The sequence below is a fragment of the Passer montanus genome, unplaced genomic scaffold (assembly GCF_014805655.1).
Source record: "Passer montanus isolate IOZ18808 unplaced genomic scaffold, ASM1480565v1 scaffold64, whole genome shotgun sequence".
Lineage (NCBI taxonomy): Eukaryota > Metazoa > Chordata > Aves > Passeriformes > Passeridae > Passer > Passer montanus.
Genome location: NW_024371482.1, coordinates 1,912,889 through 1,936,249, shown reverse-complemented (window position 1 = coordinate 1,936,249; position 23,361 = coordinate 1,912,889). Strand labels below are relative to the sequence as shown.

Genomic DNA, 23,361 nt, shown 5'->3' with positions numbered 1-23,361 from the left:
GATTTATTTAAAGTACCCTGATACAGAAAACATCTCATGAATTCCTAAGGGCTCACAGTGTGAGCTTCTAATGAGTGAGCACTCAGGAACATTAAGGAAAATGTTAGGACTTTTAAATAAACACTCAGACTGAGCACCTGATTTATAAATATTCCATTTAACCAAAATAAAAGCAGAAGCAGCTCAGCTCCCTGACCAGCCACAGCCCAACTTCCAGCTGGGTAGGAATGGCAGAGATAACCTCCCTGCCTAATTACTCACAGAAGTTATCCAACAGATACATCTGTTGAGTTTAATCAAGTTCAATATTTGGATAATCCAGGAAAAATCCACAGCACTTCATGCCTCACACAGAGAAGGGGGTATCTTTGTACCAGGAGGAATCTGAAAGGGTATGTGACCAACAGAAATCAATTTTCCAGTCCCTGTACACTAACAACAATCTGAGTATTCCAGCTTTTTGAAGCTTAATTACATTTTGAACCGGCTGCCCTGCACATGGGATATGCAGAGGAAAAGCCCTTCCTGAGCTGGAGAGCCCAAAGTTCACATAAGCAGAGCAGGACACAGCACAGAGGAATTCAGCTCAGTTCTTCTGCATGTTCCAGGCTTCAAGGGGAGATAATAAAACCTGAACCCACCAAAACCTCTGCCTGAATATCCACAGAGGGAAGCAGGAGATGGGTGAATGTTGCTACACATTCCACTTGACCTGCTCGGTGTCCCACGTGGTTTGTAAAAGGTGTTTTCAACAAATACTATTAACTCCCTTTCTTTCCTACATGGTACTGATTTCCAATATTTTAACAAGTCATTTGAAACACTCTGTGATGTTTGTATTTATTGCTTGAATAGATTGGAGGTCTCAGGTGCAAAAGCCTGCCTGGGGCTACGTGTCTCCTTCCACCAGGGACTTGATTAAAGGCAAGATCCAGACCAGTATGAAGAAGAATAATTTCACTGTTACAAGGAAACACTCTGGATGAGAGAGGGTCAGAATTTTCTCTCTTTTGTTGTATATAGCTCCAAAATTTCACTTGCTCTCAATAGTTCGATGGGGAAATATTGATTATAAGAAATATTTGTTTTCCAAATGAGCCTTTAATTTGTCAGACCCAAGAGCCACACTATTCTCTGCACTCCTGTCTGAACGTGTCTTTTTCCTTTTAGCTCCCTTCCACACAAAATCTGTCACCCTGCCTTATTTATTATTGACCCGTCACAGTTTGGAAACACAGTTTAAAATAAATGAGAGCCTGAATGCCATGGCTGTGGAGTTATTAAACTGCCTGGCATTGAGGAAATTGCTTTTCATAAACATCCTGAGCTTCTATGGCTTTTTTTTTCCTAAAGTGCTTAATACAATGAGAACCCAAGTTAATCTGAATCAGCCTTCAAACTGAATTGTTAATAAGAAGGGAAGATGTATTATTCTTCAATATTGAAAAGCTGAAGTCAGAGGACAGAGCAAAGAAAGGAGTTTTCCATGTACAAATAATATTCTTTGGGCTTGCTGTCACTCGATGCACAAGCTGCTCAGTAGCAGAAAATGCCTCCACACTCTCAGCAGGTGAGGCCACACAGAGGATGTTCATTTAATCTCTCCTCCACCAGGATCCCAGTGCCAGTACCAGCACCCTCCTGCTGGTACCTGCCCATCCTGGCAATTCAGGCAGCAACAGGTGAACAAAGAGTAAACCAGGGATTTCCACATTACTGTTTGGGGCCACAGAAGCACAATAAATATCTTGTAGTTGTTAATTCCCAATTAATCTTTTCAGCTGGGGGTACTCAGGCACACCCTGTCTGTTCTAGGCACCAGAGAGGAGTGGACAAGGTGAGGGGTGCAAATCCACACAGATTTTTGGACAGCCAGGTTCATCACCCAGTGGCACATGGAGCATGTGAATCTCTCTACCAAAATCTAGACAAACCCATTAGGGACATGACGTTTGGGCATCCCAGTTTCTCTTCCAGGGCAGACTGACTCGACACCACTGCTTTTACTGCACAGCTCACACTAAAGCTAAAGTTTGAAAAAGCTCTTTGAGCCCCTTCTGTGTGAAACAGCCAGAGCTGCAGCAGGACAGGGAGACCACAGGATGCTCTGCCCTACCTGCACACCCTGCACGCCTGGCAATCCCACTCACAGCTGGGATTTGTTTCTTACTTGCACCATATAATCATTCTGCCCTTCAAAACAGGCCTGTGCAGCCTCTGTTTGCCTCAATCTCAACATCTTTGGGTGCAGACAAAAGCAGATTGATGACTCTCTTTCCTCTCCTTAGATCCAGTTCTCCTTAACAGCCCCACAGGTATGGCACGTTTGTGGTTTCTGTGAAGTCTGAGCAATTCTGCAGCCTGGCAGGGAGACGCAGCAGCAGAACCCTGCCCTTCCTGCACTTTACTCTGGACAGGGCTCAGAGGGAAGAGGGACCATGGTCACCCTCCTGACCTGCAGTAACCAGCGTGGCACCAGGAAGGGCTCCCTGGAGATGCCTTCACATCAGGCCTGAAAGGAGCAATGAAATTTCCCATCCTCATCCCATTTCAAGCCCCAGCAGGACAAAGGGATGGAAACCAGCATGTGAAAACCCAAACAAAACCTGGGTTTTCTCGTTCATTTACCTGGTGAGCGTGCACCCACATGATGCTAAAACAAGGCCAACACCAGCTGCCATCTCTTTAAGAGATGTCAAACCTAAGCGAATCCTCCATCAGCAATGAACTCCGGTTTGAAATGCCTCCAAATTGAAGAAAATGAGTGTTTCTTTTGGTGGCCCGGTCCCCCCATCGGGGTTGCTATGCAACCGCCTCCTGCACAGGGCTGATAACACTCCCGGCGTTATTTCCCCGCCTGACTGCGCCGTCAGAACAAAGCCCGGCTAATGAAGCTTTCAGATGCTCCCGGCTCTGCCTCTGACGGTTCAACACGGGTTTTCCCTGCTCCTATGTGACAGCCACAGCAGCCACTCGCTGTCCCTCCCGGCCAGGGCTGCTCCGGAGCAGGATGGAGATGCCCGGGGCAGAGCAGAGCAGCCCCAAAGTGGAGAGAGCCACAGAACCAGGCAGTGGTGAGCAGGCCCTCTGAAATGCTGAGCCACCAGTGTTACAGGTCAAGGCAGACACACTCTGGTTGCCATTTATCCATATCTGCCCTAATACCCCATCACACCTCACTGCTGCCTGCAGGTGTGGGGACAGGGAGGATGAACTCCCTCTGCCCTACAAAGAGGGCCAGAATGAAAACAACTCTCTGGGTTAAGCTGTTCAGTTCCTTGAAGCATTTACAGATTATTTTTTTAACAATCTGTTGAAATAAATGTGACTGTGATGGCCCCACACATCACGTGCAGGCAAACCTAGGTGAGCTGGCACAGCAAGAACAACCACAGCTGGCAGGAGCAGCAGCTTCATCCTCCTGAGAGACCCGAGGCTGACACAGACCCCTTTTGTAGTGCTGCCTCCACACATCTCACGAGCACTGCCAGGGATGGTGACTCCACCACTTTCCTGGGCAGCCTGTTCCATTCTTTCAGTGAAGAAATTTTTCCTGTTCTCTAATTTAAACTTCCTCTGACACAACTTGAGGCCATTTCCTCTTATTTGTCACTTGTTACCTGGGAGGATAGACCAATCCCCACCTGGCTACATCATACCCAGTAGTTGTAAAGAGGGATAAGGTCCCCCCTGAACCTGCTTTTCTCCAGGCTGAACAATCCCAGCTCTTTCAGCTGCTCCCCATATTGTGCTCCAGACCTTCTCCAAATGCAGCAGATCTATTCTTTCCTAACTCGTTTCTCTCAGGGCAGAACACAGTGAAACAGAGCATTTCCTTGGAGCATCTCACCTCCTCAATGGGATCACCCTCAGCACAGGTGTGGATGTGACACAATCCTGGCGTGGCCAGGCAGGGAGGATGCGTGACAGCACGTGGAGTGTCTGCTTACCAGAGAGACAGACACACCACAAAAGCTTCAAGAGGTGTTGGAACCCTGGATACCTAGAATTTTAAACTTTCTGTGCTGAAAGGCACAGACTCAAAAGAGAGCACTACATTTGACCTGAGGCTGTGGAGAAGACTTCAAAAATTGATTGATAGCAATGGGATTATGGGTGTGTAGTTGGTTAGAAGTGTGTGATATCACAGGGTAGAAAACGTAAGAGTTTGGGGGTTTTAGAATACAGAAATAGATATGAAGCAAGATGGAGGTTTTAGGGTGGAGGCAGGTTATTCTTCTTTACCTTCTTCTTCCTTCTTCTTCATGGGTTTGGGTGATGTCCTGTAATTGGACAGAAAGTCTGCATTGCATGCTTCCAGGGATCAGTTATTGGGTTAAAAGAGAAAATACTCTAGGTGTCCTTTCTTAATTGGATAGTCGAGTCTTAAAAGACCACGTAACAAAAGACAGTTGGCCATTTTGTGCCTTGCTAATGAAAGGCTGAAGAACTCATGGTTGTGAGACTGTTTCACTGATAAGAAATAATAAACACCTGAGTCGGAACATGAACTACCATCTCAAGTGCCTTCAATCCCAACCTCGAGAAACTGATAAAGAGGGACAAATTCCTGTCACCAAATGCTTCTCAGGCAGCACATGGCTCTGGAAGAAGGGCTGGGGATGAGTGTCTCCCACCCCAGGGAGCTGAGAGGATTCCTGGAACTAAAAGCACAGATATCCTCAAGACACCAAAGCAACGTGAGGAGCAGCAGCTGGGGAGCTGGAGGAGGTGACACCTGCTCGACTAAAGACAACCTGAGGAATCAACCTTACTCTCAAAGACATAAATTCTGCAAACAGCCTGGTACGAGTCACAAGTGAGCACAGCACCCAGGGAATCCAACCCAGCCCTGCTGGAGGGGGAGGTTTTAACCAAACAACCCACCTGGCTGCTCACCCGCTGACTCTGCCTTGCTGGGCTGAGCTGAACAAAGTGCAGCGTGGGTGCCTCTTTTTCGGAGACAAAATTGCCTAACAAGAGACAATTATGTGACATTACCATTAAAAGCAGTGTGTGACAAAAAAAGCTCTGAGCCTGTGTATCCTGAGGTCTGCAAACCCCTTTCTGTACTTTTGTGCTAAGTAGGTCTCATTTAGCCCATTTGTTCTGTCCCAGGCAGGCAAAGCGAAAGTAGGGTTGATCGATTTGTTAATTACAGTAATTTTATCTTAAATAGAGACAGCTGAGTGTTCATCAAGTCACAACTCTGCCTGTTACCGAGAGCCCTACCCCCTGCTCAATAATTAGGGATAATAAGTGGCTCATAATAAATGCAACCCACAACAACACGCTCTGAGAGGGGGATGCAGAATCAGAAGGACTATTAGGGAACCCCCAGGTCTATTTCTCCTTTTGAAGAAAACAATGTAAAATCTTAAATTGTCTCTCTTGAAACCCTGAGACAGCTCTGCCAGTTTGTTGTAAGTAAAAGGCAATTATTCCAGTTTGTGGCTGTGCTTGTGTCCAGGGAAGGTTTAACCAGAGTCACCAGGGCAGGTGAGGGTGGCCCTTTCCTCCTGCACTGGCTGGGAACGTGCAGAAAGCTGAGGTGGGAGGTGACACCAGTGGGTTATGGACAACCACAGTCCTTGGGAGTTCTAAAACCCTGGGTAAGGCTTTAAAGATTAAGTTTCAATACAAGGCATGAGCAGTCCATGCTCAGCTTGGAGCTTCCACCACACACATGGGCAAACAAGAAATATATCCAGCATGGAGGGCTCACCTCACCCTTCCAGCACAGAAAAGACACACTGGCAAAAGCTGGAAGCAAGGGAAAACCAACCTTTCCTCCTCATCCTGCACAGGATAGGGAATTTCTGAAGCAGGTTTCTACTACAGCCTGCCAAGAGCAAGGTTTGGGATGAGTGAGGAGAGAGCAGCAGAGCTTGTGTGCATCTGTGTCTCTTCCAAACCCTGAAAAACAAACAAAATTACACACAACCCAGAGAGATACACCCACCCCCTGCATTTCTGTTGGGTTTCTTCCTCTTTTCCTGCTTTAACCCCTGGTAATTACCCCTGCAATTTCACCAGCTAGAAAAGTGCAAAGGGCCAAGATGGTCACAGAGATGCAAACACCACCACTTCCAATTGCCTTCCAAGGACTAAGGAGAAAAGGAATACCTTCCTCCACTCCCATTCTTTGGATCAGCTCTGGCCAGAGCTACAGAAGAGAGCTTAGTGTGGAGGGAAAGGCTTCAACCCCCTGAGCTCAGTGGCTCCTGCCAGGTCCAGGTGCTGGGGAGGGACTTTGGCAGGGGAGGTCGCCACTCCTTGCTGTCCTGGGGAAGGACAACCAGCACAAAGCTGCTCTGGCAAAGGGTGTCTGCCACCACAAACAGCAAAAAACCCATACAAACCTGAGATTGGAGGGACTAGAGACTGCCCAGGCCTTTTCCCAGCTGGTAAGGCAGTGCATTTTCTTTTCCAGTGACTTAAAACATTGAACTTCAGCCTCTCTTTCCCCCCACAATGAGGACCTGTGCAGCCCTCATGTGCAAACAGCATTTGGAGAGAACTTTAGGGTTCCATCCTCCCAGCATGCAAAACCACTGATGTCATTTGTCTTGTTTTCAGCACTGGGGAGTGCACAGGGGTAAAGAAATAGATTTAATCAAATGCAGTTGTATTTTATTTACAACAGTTGCTGTCACTTACTTTGCTCCAGGAAATGTGTTTACTTGTGACATTTCCCTCCAAGAGCTGAAGCTTCACTTATTCCTGTGAGGATGATATTTTTGCAAATACTTAAGGCAATCTACTTTTTAAAAATCATTATTATTATTGTGATATTTCAGTTCCACTTCAACAACAACAACTACGTTTAACCAGCATTTGCAAGATTCTTTTATGCTCTGTCCCTTATCTCAGCACAACATACAGTTGCATTCAGAATAAATCCCGGGCTTCTGTTCTGAGCAGGGGAGAGCTGTGTAATGATCAATCACAAAAGCCCTTGGGGATGGGAGAGATTAGCACTTTGATACTACTGAAGATGAATGGGTGGAATGAGTTTGATAAACTGGTGTTTTCCTCAGATAATTGCTCTGGAAGCTTTTTGAAGCTGCTGGGATCCTCCTCCCCCTTTCTTTTTGTGTCTGGGTAGGAGAGCAAGCCCTGCTTTTCCAGCAGCACTGCTGGACAGGCTGCTGCACTGCTTTTAAACAGTTCACAGTGATCCATGCCACATTTCATCACTATTGAACACTTTTAGTTGTGATTTAACCAAAGGTCCAGGCTGGATTCCTCTGTTCTTGGCTGGGCAGAGCTCAGCTGAGCAGGGCTGAGGGGTGGGAAGGGGATTTCTCATGGGATATGGACACATTTCCTCAAGCTGAAATCTTGAACCACTGCTCCTCTTCCTTCAGAAGTCACTAATCCTTGGTGCTCACCTTCTGCTCCCATCCACCTTTCCTTAGGGTTTTTAAACCCAAAAACCAGCCTCCTCCTCCTGGAGCATCCTTCTGCAGCAATGCCACAGGACCAGCCAGAGAGGAGCTGCTCCTGCAGCTGTAACACAAAACTCATCCTCTTCATCCCTCTTCAGGCATGAGACAAATCCTGCTGCATTCACAGGTGTGGTGCCATTTAACGTGTTCTCAAGCACTAATGGAAATGCAGTCAAGAGATTTTACTGTATTTTTATTGTTCCACTGAATAAATGACATTTAAATACAGAATTAAAAAATCATAAAAAACAAAAGGTATTAAAAACCATCCTTCAGGAGTGTGTTGCACATCATTGACTGAAAAATTTACACTTTTTGATACAAATATAGGAAAAAATTTTAAAAGCAAATCCATCATCTGGAAAGAGCTGGTTTGTTTTATTCATTTATTTTTTACATTTCCTTTCATATTTAAACCTGACATTTGTCTCATGAGAATCTCCCATTAACCTTGTTTTTCACATTGTTTGGTGTTCAAAAAACCCCACTCATTTGTAGTTCAGAGCAGCAGTGATGCAGTCATGACCCCTCAATACACATGGACAGAAAATTTAGTAAACCAACATATGAGGGGTGGAAAAAAATGCAGCATTGTGTGATTTGCAGGGTGCAATTCAGCTTGCAAAGGAACTTTGAGCTCATGGTGATACCCTGAGAAGTACCCAACTCATAAAGATACCACATCTCTGGCATTTCCCCTTTGCCATCTTTGCCTTTACACTGCCACAAAGAACTCCAGAAGGGATGCTGAATAGGTACCTTTGGTTTTTAAACCCCCAGTTTAAAGCAGCTTGATCTTTCCAGAGAGATAAATCACCCATTCTCAAGGAAAAGAATCAGGCTCTTTCAGGCACAATTTTAGCCCTATAACAGAGGCATTTCAAGAATTGTTGACACCGGGGTGAGGGTTGGGAGGTTCTTTACAGGTTCTTGAGAAGACATCAATGAAGGTGATCCAGCCAGCCAATGCATCTGCATCATCTCAACCAAAAAGAATAGACACACTCTCTAATAGATGGATAATTTTAAGATATCTGCACCACTCACACAGAATTCACAAAAAGCTGGAAAGAATATGGACTGTGGCTCACCTGTTCCTCAAGGATCTTAACCACCAAGAGGATTTAACCACACAGACAGAATAATCACAGAGTGAAGAACAGAATCTAGGAGTTTGAGATAATGAATAAGGAAAAAACCTACACTTCATCCTTAGGAAAAAAAAAAAAAAGGGAGACGAGGGGAAATTCAGATTGCAATGGAAACAAACTCCTCTAACAGAAGAAATAATACTGGAGATTGTCACTAGTGCAGCTGGGATTTGGCAAATGAAATACTTTGAGTATACACTTGCAGGGCAGCCCTGCTTCTGCCACATGAATAAATATCCAACCATGTTTAAAAACAGTATTTAGAGAAAGGAGTCCACATTTCCAGACAGTCTGGGTGTTTCACCCCTCACACTGCACTGTGGGTCCCTCACTTGAGGTATTTCAGCATCACCACGAAGGAAAGCAACACTTCTGCACCCCTCCTCACAGGCACAGTGCTCTTGGAGCTTGGATGATGATGATGGTGATGATGATGATGAGGATGCAGCAGCAAGGTGTGAGTGTTGTGCTCTACCCTCACCTGTCCAGCCCACAGTGACCACACTGTGCTGAGTGCAGTGGAAATGTGCAGCAGAGCAGTGAGGGCTTAGCTCAGCTCAGCCACCTCACATCTCAGGGGAGGTTTGTTGATTTTGAACAAACACATTCACACAGAATCTTCCACAAAGAAGTTCAGTTCACGTGGCCAGGTCAGATTACCAACCTCACATTAGCTTCAGGATATTTCCTGTGTTGTCTCTTGATATTTAGCTTGTCCATCAAAATAAATGCATGTTTGTTTTAATTGCCACTCATCAGTGGCAATTTGGGTGTGCATGACCAGCACAGGACAGGCACCTTCCTGCCACACTGCACATCTGAAAGGCTGCTGTATTTTCCATACCTTTTTTCAAGGAAAGTTATTGTCTTGTGTTGCATGTATGTATTTAACTGCAGTCATGAAATACACGATGTGTTGGTGTCACATCCCATCTGGCCTTTTTGGAAACATCCTTTTTCATTCTTCAAAGAACAGAACAGGAGCTAAATAGTGAAGCCCAGGATCATAAACTCTTCTGGTGACATGCCACAGGACCTTACCCAAGGGATGTCCTTAGTACCACTGCAGCATTTGTCTGTCTCTCCTCCAAAAGAAGAACAAATCCAGGATACACAAATGCCTTCTAGCATATTGAAGATAATATTTTTCTTCTGTTCCATCTTTGCTGCACAACCACTGCAGCTTTGCCTGCAGGGTTTGTTTTGGGGAATGTTTTGTTCAGGAACAGCCATTCCCCCTGCAAACTCTGCTACAATGATAATTGCTGTTTGTTCCCAGCACCCTGTCAGCACAGAGGCTGCTGTGCTCTCACTGCCAGCTGCCATGGAAGCAGTTAATAAAGGTGCTTTTCCTTCCAAGAAACAAGCAGTGTCTGCTCCTGCACTACAACAGGAAAGTCTCTATTTCCACACCTTCCAAAAACTGTAACCAAGTGTTTTGTTTTGCTCGTGTTTTCCTTAGAACATCCGAGGGCAAGATGGGTTTTGCTTAATTATCCACTCAGCATGAGGGTTGATGTGGTACAAGTCCAAGAGGTAAGTGTCTGGGTCCAGGCAATGTTCACCTGTTAAAAGAAGACATTCAGGAAAAAACCCCACATTTTTAAATATCCTTAGTCCTTTAGCTGCTAGATTTGTTTTTTGTTTGCTTTTCCCCCCACCTAAAAACTAGGATTTGTTCATTTCCATATTACAACCTTTCAGAAGCATTTCCACAATTCTGAGGCGATGGCTTTGAGAGGAAAGAGGGAAGATGTACATTAGCTATTGGGAAGAAATTCTTCAGTCTTAGGGTGGTGAGGCCATGGCACAGCTGCCCAGAGAAGTTTTTTAACTACCTCCTAAAAGAAGCTAAGCATAAAAACTGGATATCAGAGTCCTTATTTCAGGTACCATTTGTACTCACCAATATTGCCTCCCACTTCATACAGGAGCAAGTTTGTGCACTCTGTGGAGTTGTTACTGCAGAAACAAAAACACACTGAAGGTTAAAACTCTACAAAGACAGGTTGGGTAGTTTAGGAATATTCCTCCAAAAGGATTGTTTGTGGTTCAGAGACCAGCAATGATCAGAGGCCATGGTACAGAGGCCTTGCTGATCCTCCTGCACAGTGCAGGACACCCAAAACTGGCAAAAAAGAAAAAAGGCAAGCTGTTGGTGAGAGAGCAGCTGAGCCATATCCAGCCAGCTTCCCCTCAGCCTCCTTGTCTGGACCCTCCTGGGACACAGGAGAGGCACTGCCACGTCACCTGCTAAAGACAGCCTGCAGGGCTGGGACAGAGGGGGCAGGAGCTCCTCTGCTCCTTCTCTGGGTTCGTTCAGCAATTCACCACAGGAGCACAGGAGGGAATTGCAGAGTTTATCTTAGGAAATCCCTACATTAACATAAGCACACTGGAATTACTACTGCAGGCAATGATACAGGTGATGTTTTTCTGCAGAAGAGTTGGAGGGGGTTTGATTGTCAGGGTCAATGTTGCTGCCTTTTCCCTTCCCTTCAGCAAGGATTCATTTGGTGTCCAGCAGCCCAGAGGGCACCACTGACCTCCTGACAGCCTCAGCACTGGGTGGAATCATTCAGAATAAAATTTGCCTTCCTCATCCAGCACCATTTCCTAAGCTTAGAACAGAGAACAATCTCTCCTCATCCCTGTGTTTTCACCTCACCTCTACCTCAAGAGAGAAAACAGCAGCTAGACCACTTAGTTTTTTGGGTTTTGGATTTTTTTTTTTCTTTTTTAAGCAGAGAAAAGGCCATTTACCACTTGAGGAGGTTGACAGTGTTGACAATATTCCAGCCATTCTGGCCCAGGTTCTTCTGAAACTGCCTCAAGACATCAGCAACCCTGGTGGCATTGTTCAAGTGCACCTCCAGAGAGTCCTTCAGGAGGAGTGATGCGTGGACTTTCACAACCTTAGAAGGCTGAATAAGGCAGGGAAAAAGAAAAAAGTGCTTAAAGAAAGACTCTTATCAGTCAAAACATTAATTTTCAAAATAGATTGGAGAGGGTGAAGAATTAAACCTGTTCAGACAGCTCTTCAGAGAATTTAGGCTTGTTTCTTACAGTACAGGTTGAAAGCTTAGGGGAGCACCAAGGTGAGCATTGTGAATAAATCATCAATGTTTTGTGCTGAGGCCACGAGAGGAGCCCTGTGCTCTCCATCAGCGTGTGCTGCTGCTCTCTGCTGTTCAAACACAGCACTGACATTAGCTCGGATGAAAATAGGATTTGTCAGAAGAAATTCTGACAAACTGTTTTGCACAAATGTGAATGACTCTTCTGAAATTCATTTAAATTACTTGGAAAGGACTTTAGAGATCTGGGTTGCAGGCTACTGAATTTCAGAAAGGTCCTTTCCAAAGAAAGGAAGCACAAAGTGATGTGCCATCTTAACAGACACTGCAGAGCAAAAAGCAAATTAGGCAATAGCCTGAATTTATGCTTTAAAAGATGAAAATAAGCCTGCCTTTATCACAGCAGACATATCTCTGCCAGCACATGGGACACTCAGAGCCATAAGAATTCTGCTCTTAACATGGAGAAAAACATAATTTCTGCTCCTGGTCTCTTCCCTGCTCTTAACCAAGTGTTTTGTACCCTGAAATGTGTTTAGTGCTCTTGCTGTTGACATCAGTTTTTGCCACAACCTGGCCAAAAGCATCTGGGAAACTGTTCCTCCTAATTCTGCTTTTTTTGTCCCTCTTGCTCTTTTCAAGGGTATCACCCCTTTCATCTTTCTGAGTCCTCAGGAAAACATTTGATGCTGCCACAAAGGGGTTTGGATTTTTTTCCCAAGCCCTGACTCACCTCTCCCTGGTTCTTCTCCACCTTGTCTTTATCAGTGTGAATCTTCCGCAGCAGATTTTTAATCCGCTTGTCACAGAACTGGTACCTTTTGCTGTTGCTCTCATTCAGCTTTCTCACCTGAGCCACCAGAAAAGAGGAGACCTGGGCAGGGGAGAAAGGTGAAAACAGGAATTTAATCAAGCAGAGACAAGGATGTCATTTAGGAACCTGATCATCACTTTAACTCCTTAAATAGACCAAAAAAAAAATAAAAATCTGTGTACCTTTGAGGACAGGTGGCCTTAGAATTCAGCCAGAGGTTTTCCTCACAGCTGTGTCATTCCTCTGAAATTTCCAAGGCTATCCCTTCCCTATCCCAATTCTAACAAGACCAAGACACTGCTGCAGCACAGCACCCAATTCCTTGGAACTCACTGTCCAGAGCAGATCCTGGTAATGGATCATCATCCGCACCACGTCAGCCGCCCCCTCCGCCAGCTGCTTCTCCTTCCCCTCGGGGATCTTGTTGGGCAGCCCCTTGTGCATGAAGAGGTTTGGGGCCATGACTGTGGAAACGTTCCAGAGGTTCATTTTGTTGTTTTTTTCCCTGGCAACCACCTTGCTAAGAAACTCAAGAAGGGCCTGAGAAGAGGGAAAGAGATGTAAGCCATCCATTACTAGTAATGCTCAAAAAACTACCATGGTAATTGCTGGAGAGATCATTAATTAACACCTTTTCTTGATATAGATCAGCAAATCCCATTTCTCCAGTCAGGAAGTGCAGTGATCAATTTCTAATACTAGGACAGCAACAAATAACCACACCAAGAGAGGTTTATCCAGTATATATGAATCAGGAAAAACAGCCTGTGTGGGAAACAGATGAGTTTTTACTCCTTAGCAGGTGATAATTTACAAATTCTAGATGTAAAACTCTCTGAATCCAAAGATGAATCCCCCCTTTCCCTCTGTGTCCCTTCAAAGCCATTCCCAGATGTGGAAAACAAACCTTTTTGGATTATCTCTTTCTCCTCACATGTCCACCAGAGCCATGACAGATCCTTTTTGACTGAATTATTATATTTGACTGAATATTCCAGTGCTCTAAATGAGGTGTGCAGGGTGCTAAGTCAGCCTTACCTTTAATACTTGGGAGCTGAACTACTCAGGAGGGAAAAAAAAATAGGCAGCAACAACCACCACAGCTCTTATAAAGCACAGAAAGGCAGAGCTGGTGACTATTTAAAAGCCACGTAGCTGTGGCACTTGGGAACATGGCTTAGTGGTGGCCTTGGAACTGCTGGGGAAATGGTTAGACTCAATTATTTTAAGAAGGTTTTTTTTTTCTGTTTAAACAATTCTGTGATTCTATGTTTTATCAGCTAAATCAAAAGCAAGCAGTTACCTTCAGAGTGTTTCTGTTGGACTCTGGCAGAATCAGGATCAGGAGGTTTAGAGCTTGCAATCTTTGCTTCAGGTCTGGAATATCTAAAAGGAGAGTAACAACAGGACAGAGGATTCAGGTTTCTGAGCCTTCTTTTTGAGCACAAGAATCCTCCAAGGAATGAGACAATTACTTATTGAATGGTTGGTCATCCAGAATTTGAGACCTTGTTTCACTGAAGTAACTCAAACTTGTACTGTCCTTAAGAAGGGAACTACCCATGTTTTTGAAGACTGACTCATTTCCTTTAGAGTACACAATCAACCAGCAACCCTCACGCCCTTGAAGGGCTGCAAAAAAACCCCACAATTCCCCATTTTTTGAACAAAGAACTTGTTCACTCAAGATTAACACATCCAAACTCCTACTCTGCCCTTCAGGGTCTTAAATCTCTAAGGGAAACACACACAAGAGGTTCAGCTCAAGTTATCTCTATTAATCCCACGTGCAGAACAGCACATTACCTGCATTACACGTGTGCCCTGGCCAGCTCCCACAGCTCAGTCTGTGTGTCACTATTGATCAATTTGTCCTGACAGATGCAGCAACCTTGCAGGCTCAAGTGACACGAAACTGAAGACCCCAGGACAGCGCTGCTACAGAAAGGCGCCAGCGACTGCAACCCTCAGCTGGGCTGTGCTCCCATCTCCACAGGCTCCCAACAGCTGACAGGAGAGCTTTGCACAGACCAGGCTGGTGCTGGCAGGCAGAGCAGGCACTCACTCTGAACAGCAGCAAAGGCAGGCAGGTACTCTGCTGTCAGCAGCGGGGCCGGCAGCTCGCGGATGAATCTCTTCAGCAGCCCCGACACGTCGTTCTGGTGGACGTCGTCCCAGCGGAACAGGCCGCTGTAGAAGTCCCTTTCCAGCTTCTGTTCCAGGCTCTATCAGAAAGGTGGAATTTATCACATGTTTTAATGAGCAAATGTAAGAGAAATGTTATAGCTGAGCGCTGGGAGGGTGAGGCATCGAGGCAAAATGGTGCAGAGAGCCTCAGCACACGCTCCAGTTATTTCCCAGCTGTGGGTGTTTCTGGTTGTACTGGGAAGGGGATGGGATAATTCAGGTCAATCAAACACTTGCTTCAGCAAATGCTTCCTGATCACCCCCAACACTCCCATACAATTCTAAAGGGCTCATACCTTAATTCTGGTCTGGGACCCAGAAACTCTCAGGATGCCCTCTGTTTCGAGTCCTCTCTTCTCCAGGCAGGACAGCAGCTGTTAGAGGGGGAGACAGAAAACTCTCAGGCACGGAGGAAGAGGAGTCAGCCTGCCCTTATCACAGACTCCTGACTCTGAGGACCAGAGGTGTGAATGAAACCAGCAGAGAACTTACAGCCTGGAGTAGCAGAGGGACCTTGGTGTTGGGCAGCAGCTTTTGGTCATTTTCCAACAGGGTGTTGAGTGGAACTCCAAAGAGTCTTTTCTCTACAACAGAAACAATATTTCCAAGTCTGTATCAGCTCTGACAGAGGTGTAAGGGATAAATCCCCCACTGCAGACTAAGGTGGTACTTTTGTAAACATTGATACTGCAGAAAGAGAGTTAAACAGGACAATTGCAGCCAGACATAAATGTGGTAGTAGTTCTTGATGTCATGATCCACTGACTTCCAGGAGAAATCCAAGGAAAACACACCTGTCACAATGTTTCTTATCAAAGCCCCTCTGTTCTAACATTTGAAACACAAGTGATTAGTGCATTTTGAGAAGATGAGTGGAAAAAAAGGCACAGAAAAGGGTACAACTAACCTGTTGTTTTCAGTTTTGCTGCTTTGTTTCTCTTCAGCTCAAAGCCCAGGATATCACAGAGAGCTGTAAGCTCAATGAGGGCCAGTGTGGGGATCTTCTTCATGTCCTGAGCTGACAGATCTCCAATTCTGGTCACTCCTAGTCTGCCCTTCGGGATCTTAAATCTCTAAGGGAAACACACACAAGAGGTTCAGCTCAGGTATCTCTATTAATCCCACAAGTGAACAACTTTTGCTGTAGTCTTTTTTAAATTTTTTTTTATTCTAACCAGGCATCTATTCTTCCTGCTGTGTTCAAGACCAGACATATGCCCAAAACTACTCCTACTCAACCACCAGCTGAATAAATATTTTCCCTTTTCAATATTGCTCTTTAATCATACTAGAGATGCCAGTTTTTCTAAGTTAAAGGCAGCCTGATACCCACACCCCAACCTAGCTGAACTTTGGAGGCAGCCCAGTTCATTTGCAGAGAGAAAACTTTAGAATTATGAGTAAGAAAGTGCAGTTAGTTACTCTCCTCTTTTCAGAGGAAATAACAAGGATGTGTCAAAATAGGGAGTTTCAGATAAAAGTGTCATTTCTTTTGATCCTCCTCTACACAGTGTCTGTCCTTGCCCGATGTTGCAAAGATAACAGCACAACACACCCCAAAACACCACCAAACACAGACCCATTGCCTTATACCACCGTGACAAGCCAAGACCAATAAATTCTAACAAGAAAAATTCCTCCAGTGCTTACTGTTAGAGCATTTCCATCCTTCAACTTCCTGGATTCAGACAGGAAGGATCCCTTGAGCAGAACAGCTGCTTGCTCTGAGTATGCAACATCCATGTTGAACACCTCCTCCTTCCCAGGGTTTCGAACTGTGCAGGAATAATCCTGGGTTTCTGCTGCAGAGGAGAAACTGTCTTCAATTTCTGCAAGCTAAGAGGGTGAAGCTTAGAAAGCAAAGGTGCTAAAAATGCAGTTTGAGTTATGTTTGGTGCCCTTGCTTTTAAAAATCCTGCAGTAACACATGAAAAGAGTGTCCCCACAGCACAGAGTGATCAGCAGGGTAAGAGTCTTCCCTGAAAGGGTGGTCAAGCATTGGAACATTGGAGCAGGCTGTCAAGGGAACTGGTGAAGTCACCATCCCTGGAAGGGTTCAAAAATTACATGCAGATGTGGCCTGGGGATATGGTTTAGTGGTGAACACACTGGTGCTGAGTTGGTGGTTGGACTTGTGATTTTAGACATATTTTCCAAGTTTAATGAGTCTATGATCAGTGTGAAGTCACAACATTATGGCTAAAATTACCTGGTTATTGGTAAGCCAAGACCTTAAATTAAAGGACACATCTATGGCTAACATCTCTTTACAAAACTGCTCATGGCATTTATAAGGTTTCACTGACTTTACTAGACTGATTTTATTTTCATCTTTCAGTTGCTTTATCAAGAACTTACAATTATCAGTTTGAGTGACAATTTTAACAACACTGGGGCCTGGAAAAGTTTATTAATCCACAGATGTGAATAATCACATAAAGAAACCCACAGCCTAACACAAACAAGTTTCAGATACTGTATACACTTAAATATGTGTGGCTTTCCTTCCAGTTCCAGCCCTACTTCAGATCCTACTCTGCATTTAAAAACTTCCCCCTTACTTCTCTGGGTGTTTGAAGTCCGTAGATTGTGCCACAGTGGATCTGGGCTGGACTCCTCTTTCTCTGCTGCTGTGTCCTGAGAAATAAAGAAAGAAGTTGTTTGAGCCACAACCAAAAAGCAGAACTGCAGGAAAACAGGCAAAAAAGATGGTGGTTATGAATTCTTTTTGAACTTAAAAAAAAAAGAGAAAAAAATCTAAATAAACCAACGAACCCTCCCCCCCCCAAAAAGGCATCATTAGTCTTTCTCCAGGAAAAGTTGGTGGTTATGAATTCTTTAACAAGTAAAAAAAAAACAAATCTAAATAAACCAACCAACCCTCCCCCCCCAAAAAAGGCATCATTAGTCTTTCTCCAGGAAAAGTTGGTGGTTATGAATTCTTTAACAAGTAGAAAAAAAAAAAAGTAAATAAACCAACCAACCCACCCCCAAAAAAGGCAGCGTTAGTCTTTCTCCAGGAAAAGCTGGTGGTTATGAATTCTTTATCAAGTAAAAAAAAAAAAATCTAAATAAACCAACCAAGCCATCCCCCAAAAAAGGCAGTGTTAGTCTTTCTCCAGGATTTCCACCTCTACAAGGTCAGCTTATCAGAACTGAACTTGGGAAGTGCTCTTGTTTTGTTTCATGGTGATTTAACACGTCACTGGAACAAAGACAACACAAGAGGGCTCCAAACGATACCAGTGCTCCACGAGGCACTATACAGCAGGAATGTTACCCCAGGCTGGGAAGGCTTTGCCTCTGCAGGCTTCCAGTAACTCCTCAACGCTGCCACCAGCACTTCTCCAGTCTCAACCTCTTGAACTGAAAGGAAACCAAGCCACACCAGGAGCCCTAGACCCAGAAAGCCAAGCCAAGCCCCGCGAGGCATGAAGCTCTTTTAGGAGACCCCAAAAACCAACGCACCTGGGAGCTGCCCACGGCGAAGACGTCGCGCACGTCGCGCACGGGGGGCTTGTTCCTCCTGCGGCGCGAGCGGGAGTAGGTGTCCAGCCGGCGCTGCACGGCCGCCGCCTGCGTCCTGGTCAGCGTGGACAGCAGCACCAGGTTGTCCTTGTCCACCGCAGGGTCCCCGAGCAGCTCGGACAGCCCCGCGTCCTGCAGCCACTCGGCCTCGGCTTCTCCCTCTGCCAAGCGGGGCGGGAGAAGGCAGAGTGAGCAGGGAGCAGAGGTCTGGGTGCTGGCACAGAGCAGGAGCCTGGGCCGTTCCCTGGCTGGGATTGTCCCTCTGTTCCCAATGGGACAGCATGGCAGGGTGTCGGGACCCAGGACATCTCTGGATGCCACTGACAGCCGACCCGGCAGCAGGGAGCCACAGCTCTGTTCTGAATACTGTTCTCAAAATCTCAGCCCTCATCGTAAGTGCCCAGCTGGGTATGGGGTGACACCAGAGTTCACACAGCTCTTTCACACTCTGGGGTGACACCAGGTTTCACACAGCAGGTATGGCTGCTCACACAGTTCTTATTGCTCATTCCAGGTGAGGAAAAAGGAGAAGAAAGAACTGTGGTGGTAGAGATACTCCCAGGAGCACAGGTCCCAGAGGAGCTGGGCAGGAGAGGGCACAGGTGTGACTCTGGGTGGTATCTAGGCAAGGATTGTGACAGGATATGGGAGTGAAGGCAGGTGGACTTGACAAATCTGCCTTTCCATGGACTGCCTGTGCAAAGGGGAGCTCTGGCAGCAGCACACAGCCACCCCAGGAGGAATGGCAGAGCTTCCCTGGATCTCAACTGATCTTTCAACAGCTGAGACTGGACAAAAGGTCTGTGAGAAGCCACAGCACACAAAACTGCATATTTGGCTTTTGTACTTTTCCACATGGCTTGGTTGCTTCTTTTACTTTTTTGGTTTTTAATCTATATGCCTAGGTATTCACAATTTTTAAAAAAACTATATACAGATCCTGATCTGGTAGGTTCAAATGTATTTTACTTAATATACTTGCTGAACTATTTGTGTCCATCATCCCTACTTTAATTTTTTTAAGTGGATTCGTATCCATACACTCAACTAAAGCAAAAACGTTATTTTCACTCTGTGTATTCATTTTATGCCTGGGCTATTCAAAATATCTCTAAAATTAAAGACCATTCCAGTTCCAGAAGGAAGTGTGAGAAGCCTGGAGACAGTACAGCAGCATTACTCAAACAAGCTCAATTCCACTTCATTCTTCAATACATATAAAGTTGCACTTCAAACACAGAAGACTTTTTTTTCCTTATGGGATACACTCATAAGGAAATGCAAGTGAGAAAGTGCCTTGAGCAAGGCAGCTACTTGAAATTCAAAGATGAAAGAAACAATTTAGCAGGTGACTTCAACTTTAACACAGCAAACACCACAAAGCCTTTATCTTTTCAATTCCATCTAGCACATTCATTCACTGCAGGCAGCTCCAGTACAGCCCTACCAAAGGTTATACTGGGAAAAAGAAAAATCACGACTGAACTGACTGGCACAGAGCAGCTCATTCCTATGCAAACTCCTCTTCCTGTCCTATGCAAACTCCTGCCTCCTCAGTTACCACAGCAGCTCAGGCCAAGTTTTATTATTGCTGCATCAGTAAAAAGCAGCCATGAAGCTCTCCTTGAGAGATTAAATAATTTCATTTTTCTGGAGAAACCTCATGTTGATGCAGCTTGCAAACACATGTTGTGACGCAATTAAAACTCAGTCTTCGGAGTGTGGTCTTTGTGATTTTTGGTGTCATAAGGAACAGAATTTTTTCATCATCACACCACAATAAATAGAGCTGAACTCGAAGTCAAGTATTTCCCTAAGTGAATCTTCTAGCAAATTGTCTGGTTTTCCTCCATGGCCCTAAGTTCTGGTCTTTTCCCATGTCTGGTTTAACCAGAATTTAGCAGGTAACAGCATCCCCTGGGCACAGCCAGCTGTGGTCCCACTCACAGCTCCTCACCAAACAACTTCTTGTTCTACATCCATGGTTCAACAGCAGAACACCAAACAAAATGTCTCTGGTTTATTTTGCCTTTGGGAACTAGAGGAAGTGAAGTGTATTGCTTGCAAATATTGAAAATAGCCAATTCCAGTCATAACAGGAAACTGATCTTACACACAATCCCACACAGCAGCCCCTCCATCGGACATCCGTGTGAGCCTGCTGCCCCATCTGGTGCCAAGCACCAGATTGTAATTCCTCTAGTTACTATTTTGGCCCAGTTATGTTTGCCAGTAACACAAAAGGAAACCAGCAAAATGGGTTATTTCTGGGGAAAAGGGAAAAATTGGAGAGAAACAGGTCAGAGCAGAGATCCACAGAAGATGAGCTGCAGGTTTAAGCCTGGGGAGCTGCTAAGATTTGCCTTGTGAGTTCCAGGCAAGCAGCATTTCAGGAGGGCAAAGTTAGGACTGATTTTGCAAAACTAAAGAACATAAATTCCACAAATTTACTTGAAACATCACCTAGTCAAAAATAGCATTCATAATAAAGTACTCACTTCCCAAATATTTAAAGGACAGCTAGAGAATCCTACATTTTCAGACTAAACATTAGGCACAACTTCCTATCTAATTTTTGAAGGTGAAGAATCCCCCCTTTGCAGGCAGTTCTCAGCCACAGTTATGTGCTGTAAGGTCACAAACAGATATTTCAGGCAGAGTGCCTGTGTCCTCAGCTGGCTGTGCTGTCAGGGCCTGGCCAGAGCTGGGCAGACAGTGACAGCAAGGACAGCACAAAGGAAAAGCTGCTTCCTGCTCCCACCAGCTGTTAGCAAGGCCACGAGTACCCTCAGCACCTTCCAGCTGCCCCAGACCTGCAGTTCCACACTGGTCCCCCAGTGCCACCAGGCCAGCAGCAGCTGCCCAGGACACCCCTCCTCACCCAGGGCTGGCACAGGAGCGTTCCCAGCTGGCTCAGGATGTTTGCAGTGCCTTATCTGCACAGCCTCCCCCGACCCTGTGCCGTGGTTATCACCACCATCTCCCAGGCTGAGCCATGCTGTCTCCAGACAGAGCTGCCCAGCTCTCAGTTCCCCAGATTTATGCAAAAAGTGATGGTGCCTCTGGCTCTGAGGAGTCCCACAGCCTCCGTGCCCTAAGCAGGAGCTGCAGAGATGTCAAACCCTGCACCCTGCACACCATCCAGAGCTTCCCCACTCCCAGCACAATGTTTATTTGCCTAAGCTCCTTCAGAGAAGGCATCAGGAGCCTGAGCCTGCCCCACCTCCTTCCTCAGGGTGCTGGGAAGGCTTTGCTACTTGGAGCATCATTTCAAGCCTGTCTGGTTTCAATGGCCAATTAAGCACTCAGCTCTTACCTGCTAGATTAATCTACAGCTTTAAAAGACTTTTCCTCATATCCCTGCTTATACACAGTAATCAAATTGCCTCCAGCATATCAGTCTTTAGGATATCCCAGACAGTCTTTCATCTCATGGGATGGTCTCTTTCCCAGTCTCCTTCCTGGTGCACTCATTTTCCGAATCACTTTGCATCTCTTCCACTTCTAAAAATCAAACTTTTGTCCTTTATAAAGGGACATTACAGCAAACCTTCATGCTTACCATGTCCTGCCAACGATGGCAGACAGGGACAATAATATTTCCACCCTGCTCCCCAGAGCCTCTCTATGTCCCCATGAGAGAAACTGGCCTTTCCCAAGCCCAGCAGCACACTGGGACTGTCACACAAACATTTCTCCAGGACACAGATCATTCTCAATACCAGGGAGCACAGCAGCTGTGCAGGCTGCAAACCTATGTTCAAAGGGGTGTACATTTCTTCAAAATGGGCCCAGAAAGGTGTGATCCCCACGTGTGGGATGTCTGGGTGTTTATCAGCACTTATCAGCCCTCCAGCAGCCCAGGGTGTTGTACTTCCCATGGGACTGCTCATCAGGAGCTGCAGTGACAGGACAAGGAGTAATGGGTTCACACTGAAAGAGGGGAACATTGTGTTGGATATTAGGAAGAAACCTTTCTCTGTGAGGGTGGGGAGCCCTGGCACAGGGTGCCCAGAGCAGCTGTGGCTGCACCTGGATCTCCGGAAGTGTCCAAGGCCAGGTTGGACAGGGCTTGGAGCAGCCTGGGACAGTGGAAAGTGTACCTGGCCACGGCAGGGGTGACACTGGATGAGCTTTAATGTCCTTTCCAACCCAAACCATTCTGTGATTCTATAGAAGGAAAACATACCCCAAAAGTTTTGGAATAACTGGCCCAGGTTCCACTGGATAACAGTGCTCCAGAAAGTGCATTGGAAACAACCCATACACATTTCTTCCAAAGAAAGAAAAAAAGTATATGCAGGAAAAACCTTGGGTGGATGGACTCAAGGCTTTTTGGATGTTTATTGTGGTTTCTGGAACAGGGAATTAGAGAGGGAACAGTCTGCCTGCCACAGAAGAAGCTCCTACAAAAGCCACTATGATGAATCTCAGAACCACGCACACAAACAAGGCTTCCAAAACAGCCCCAGCTCCCACAGAGTGCTTACCATGCACCACCTGAACTGGCACTGAGAGCCCCCACCCTTGGTGGGGCTGCTTGAAAAACCTGGAGCCTTGAACATGCTCCTGGGACAGACCTCTGGAGTCAGCTTTGCTCCAGAAGCCGAAACCAGGCCAGGCCAACCCTCCCCTTCTGCAGGGCATTATCCACCACCCAATTAAAATAATATCTCTATCCCTGATTGACTGATAATATTCTAACCATACTCCAACATGCTTCTGAGTCGTTCAGGTGCATAGGCAAATCTTCTGTTTCAGATGTTCACATTCCTCTCCTCACTCCCAACATTTTTGGCAACCTACCCTCCTGTGTTTTGACATCTGCAAGGCTGCATTCCTCCTGCTCCGCTTCAGCGCTCTGTTTAATGTTCTCCACTTCCAGCCAAAAACTGTCCATTGACAAGTTGTCCAAAGCCTCTACCCTGGAATTCGTGCTCTCTGACACCGGGGATGCCACAGCACTCTTCGGAGGAAGCTGGTTCATTTTCCAAGGGCAATGTCTGCTGCTGAGAGAGGAAGAGATAAGGAGAGAGAGATTAAGCTCCACGTATGACACACGGCATTCGTGTCCAGCCTCCACTGATTAATGACTGCAGCAAAGCCAAACAGAGGTAAGTGCTGAACTTCCTCTGCTTAGTGTTTAGCAATAC

At 45.7% G+C, this 23,361-nt stretch overlaps 1 protein-coding gene across 4 annotated transcripts in view; it reads right to left on the bottom strand.

Annotated features, from left to right (window-relative positions):
- Positions 1-7,656: 7,656 nt before the first annotated feature.
- ARHGAP40 (Rho GTPase activating protein 40) overlaps positions 7,657-23,361 on the bottom strand; it is a 37,023-nt gene continuing 21,318 nt past the window's right edge. For 2 of the 4 annotated variants that reach the window (XM_039728209.1, XM_039728206.1), the window contains exons 2-15: positions 23,015-23,217; positions 18,149-18,369; positions 17,242-17,317; positions 16,331-16,482; positions 15,588-15,753; positions 15,173-15,264; positions 14,977-15,054; positions 14,559-14,718; positions 13,797-13,879; positions 12,827-13,033; positions 12,413-12,553; positions 11,366-11,526; positions 10,509-10,564; positions 7,657-10,167 (exon numbers count right to left, since the gene is read on the bottom strand). In XM_039728209.1, the coding sequence (XP_039584143.1) occupies positions 10,061-10,167; positions 10,509-10,564; positions 11,366-11,526; positions 12,413-12,553; positions 12,827-13,033; positions 13,797-13,879; positions 14,559-14,718; positions 14,977-15,054; positions 15,173-15,264; positions 15,588-15,753; positions 16,331-16,482; positions 17,242-17,317; positions 18,149-18,369; positions 23,015-23,195 (1,881 nt within the window). In that variant the 5' untranslated portion in view covers positions 23,196-23,217 and the 3' untranslated portion in view covers positions 7,657-10,060. The remainder of the gene's footprint in view (positions 10,168-10,508; positions 10,565-11,365; positions 11,527-12,412; positions 12,554-12,826; positions 13,034-13,796; positions 13,880-14,558; positions 14,719-14,976; positions 15,055-15,172; positions 15,265-15,587; positions 15,754-16,330; positions 16,483-17,241; positions 17,318-18,148; positions 18,370-23,014; positions 23,218-23,361) is intronic. The other 2 variants (XM_039728208.1, XM_039728207.1) reach the window with 2 other exon arrangements.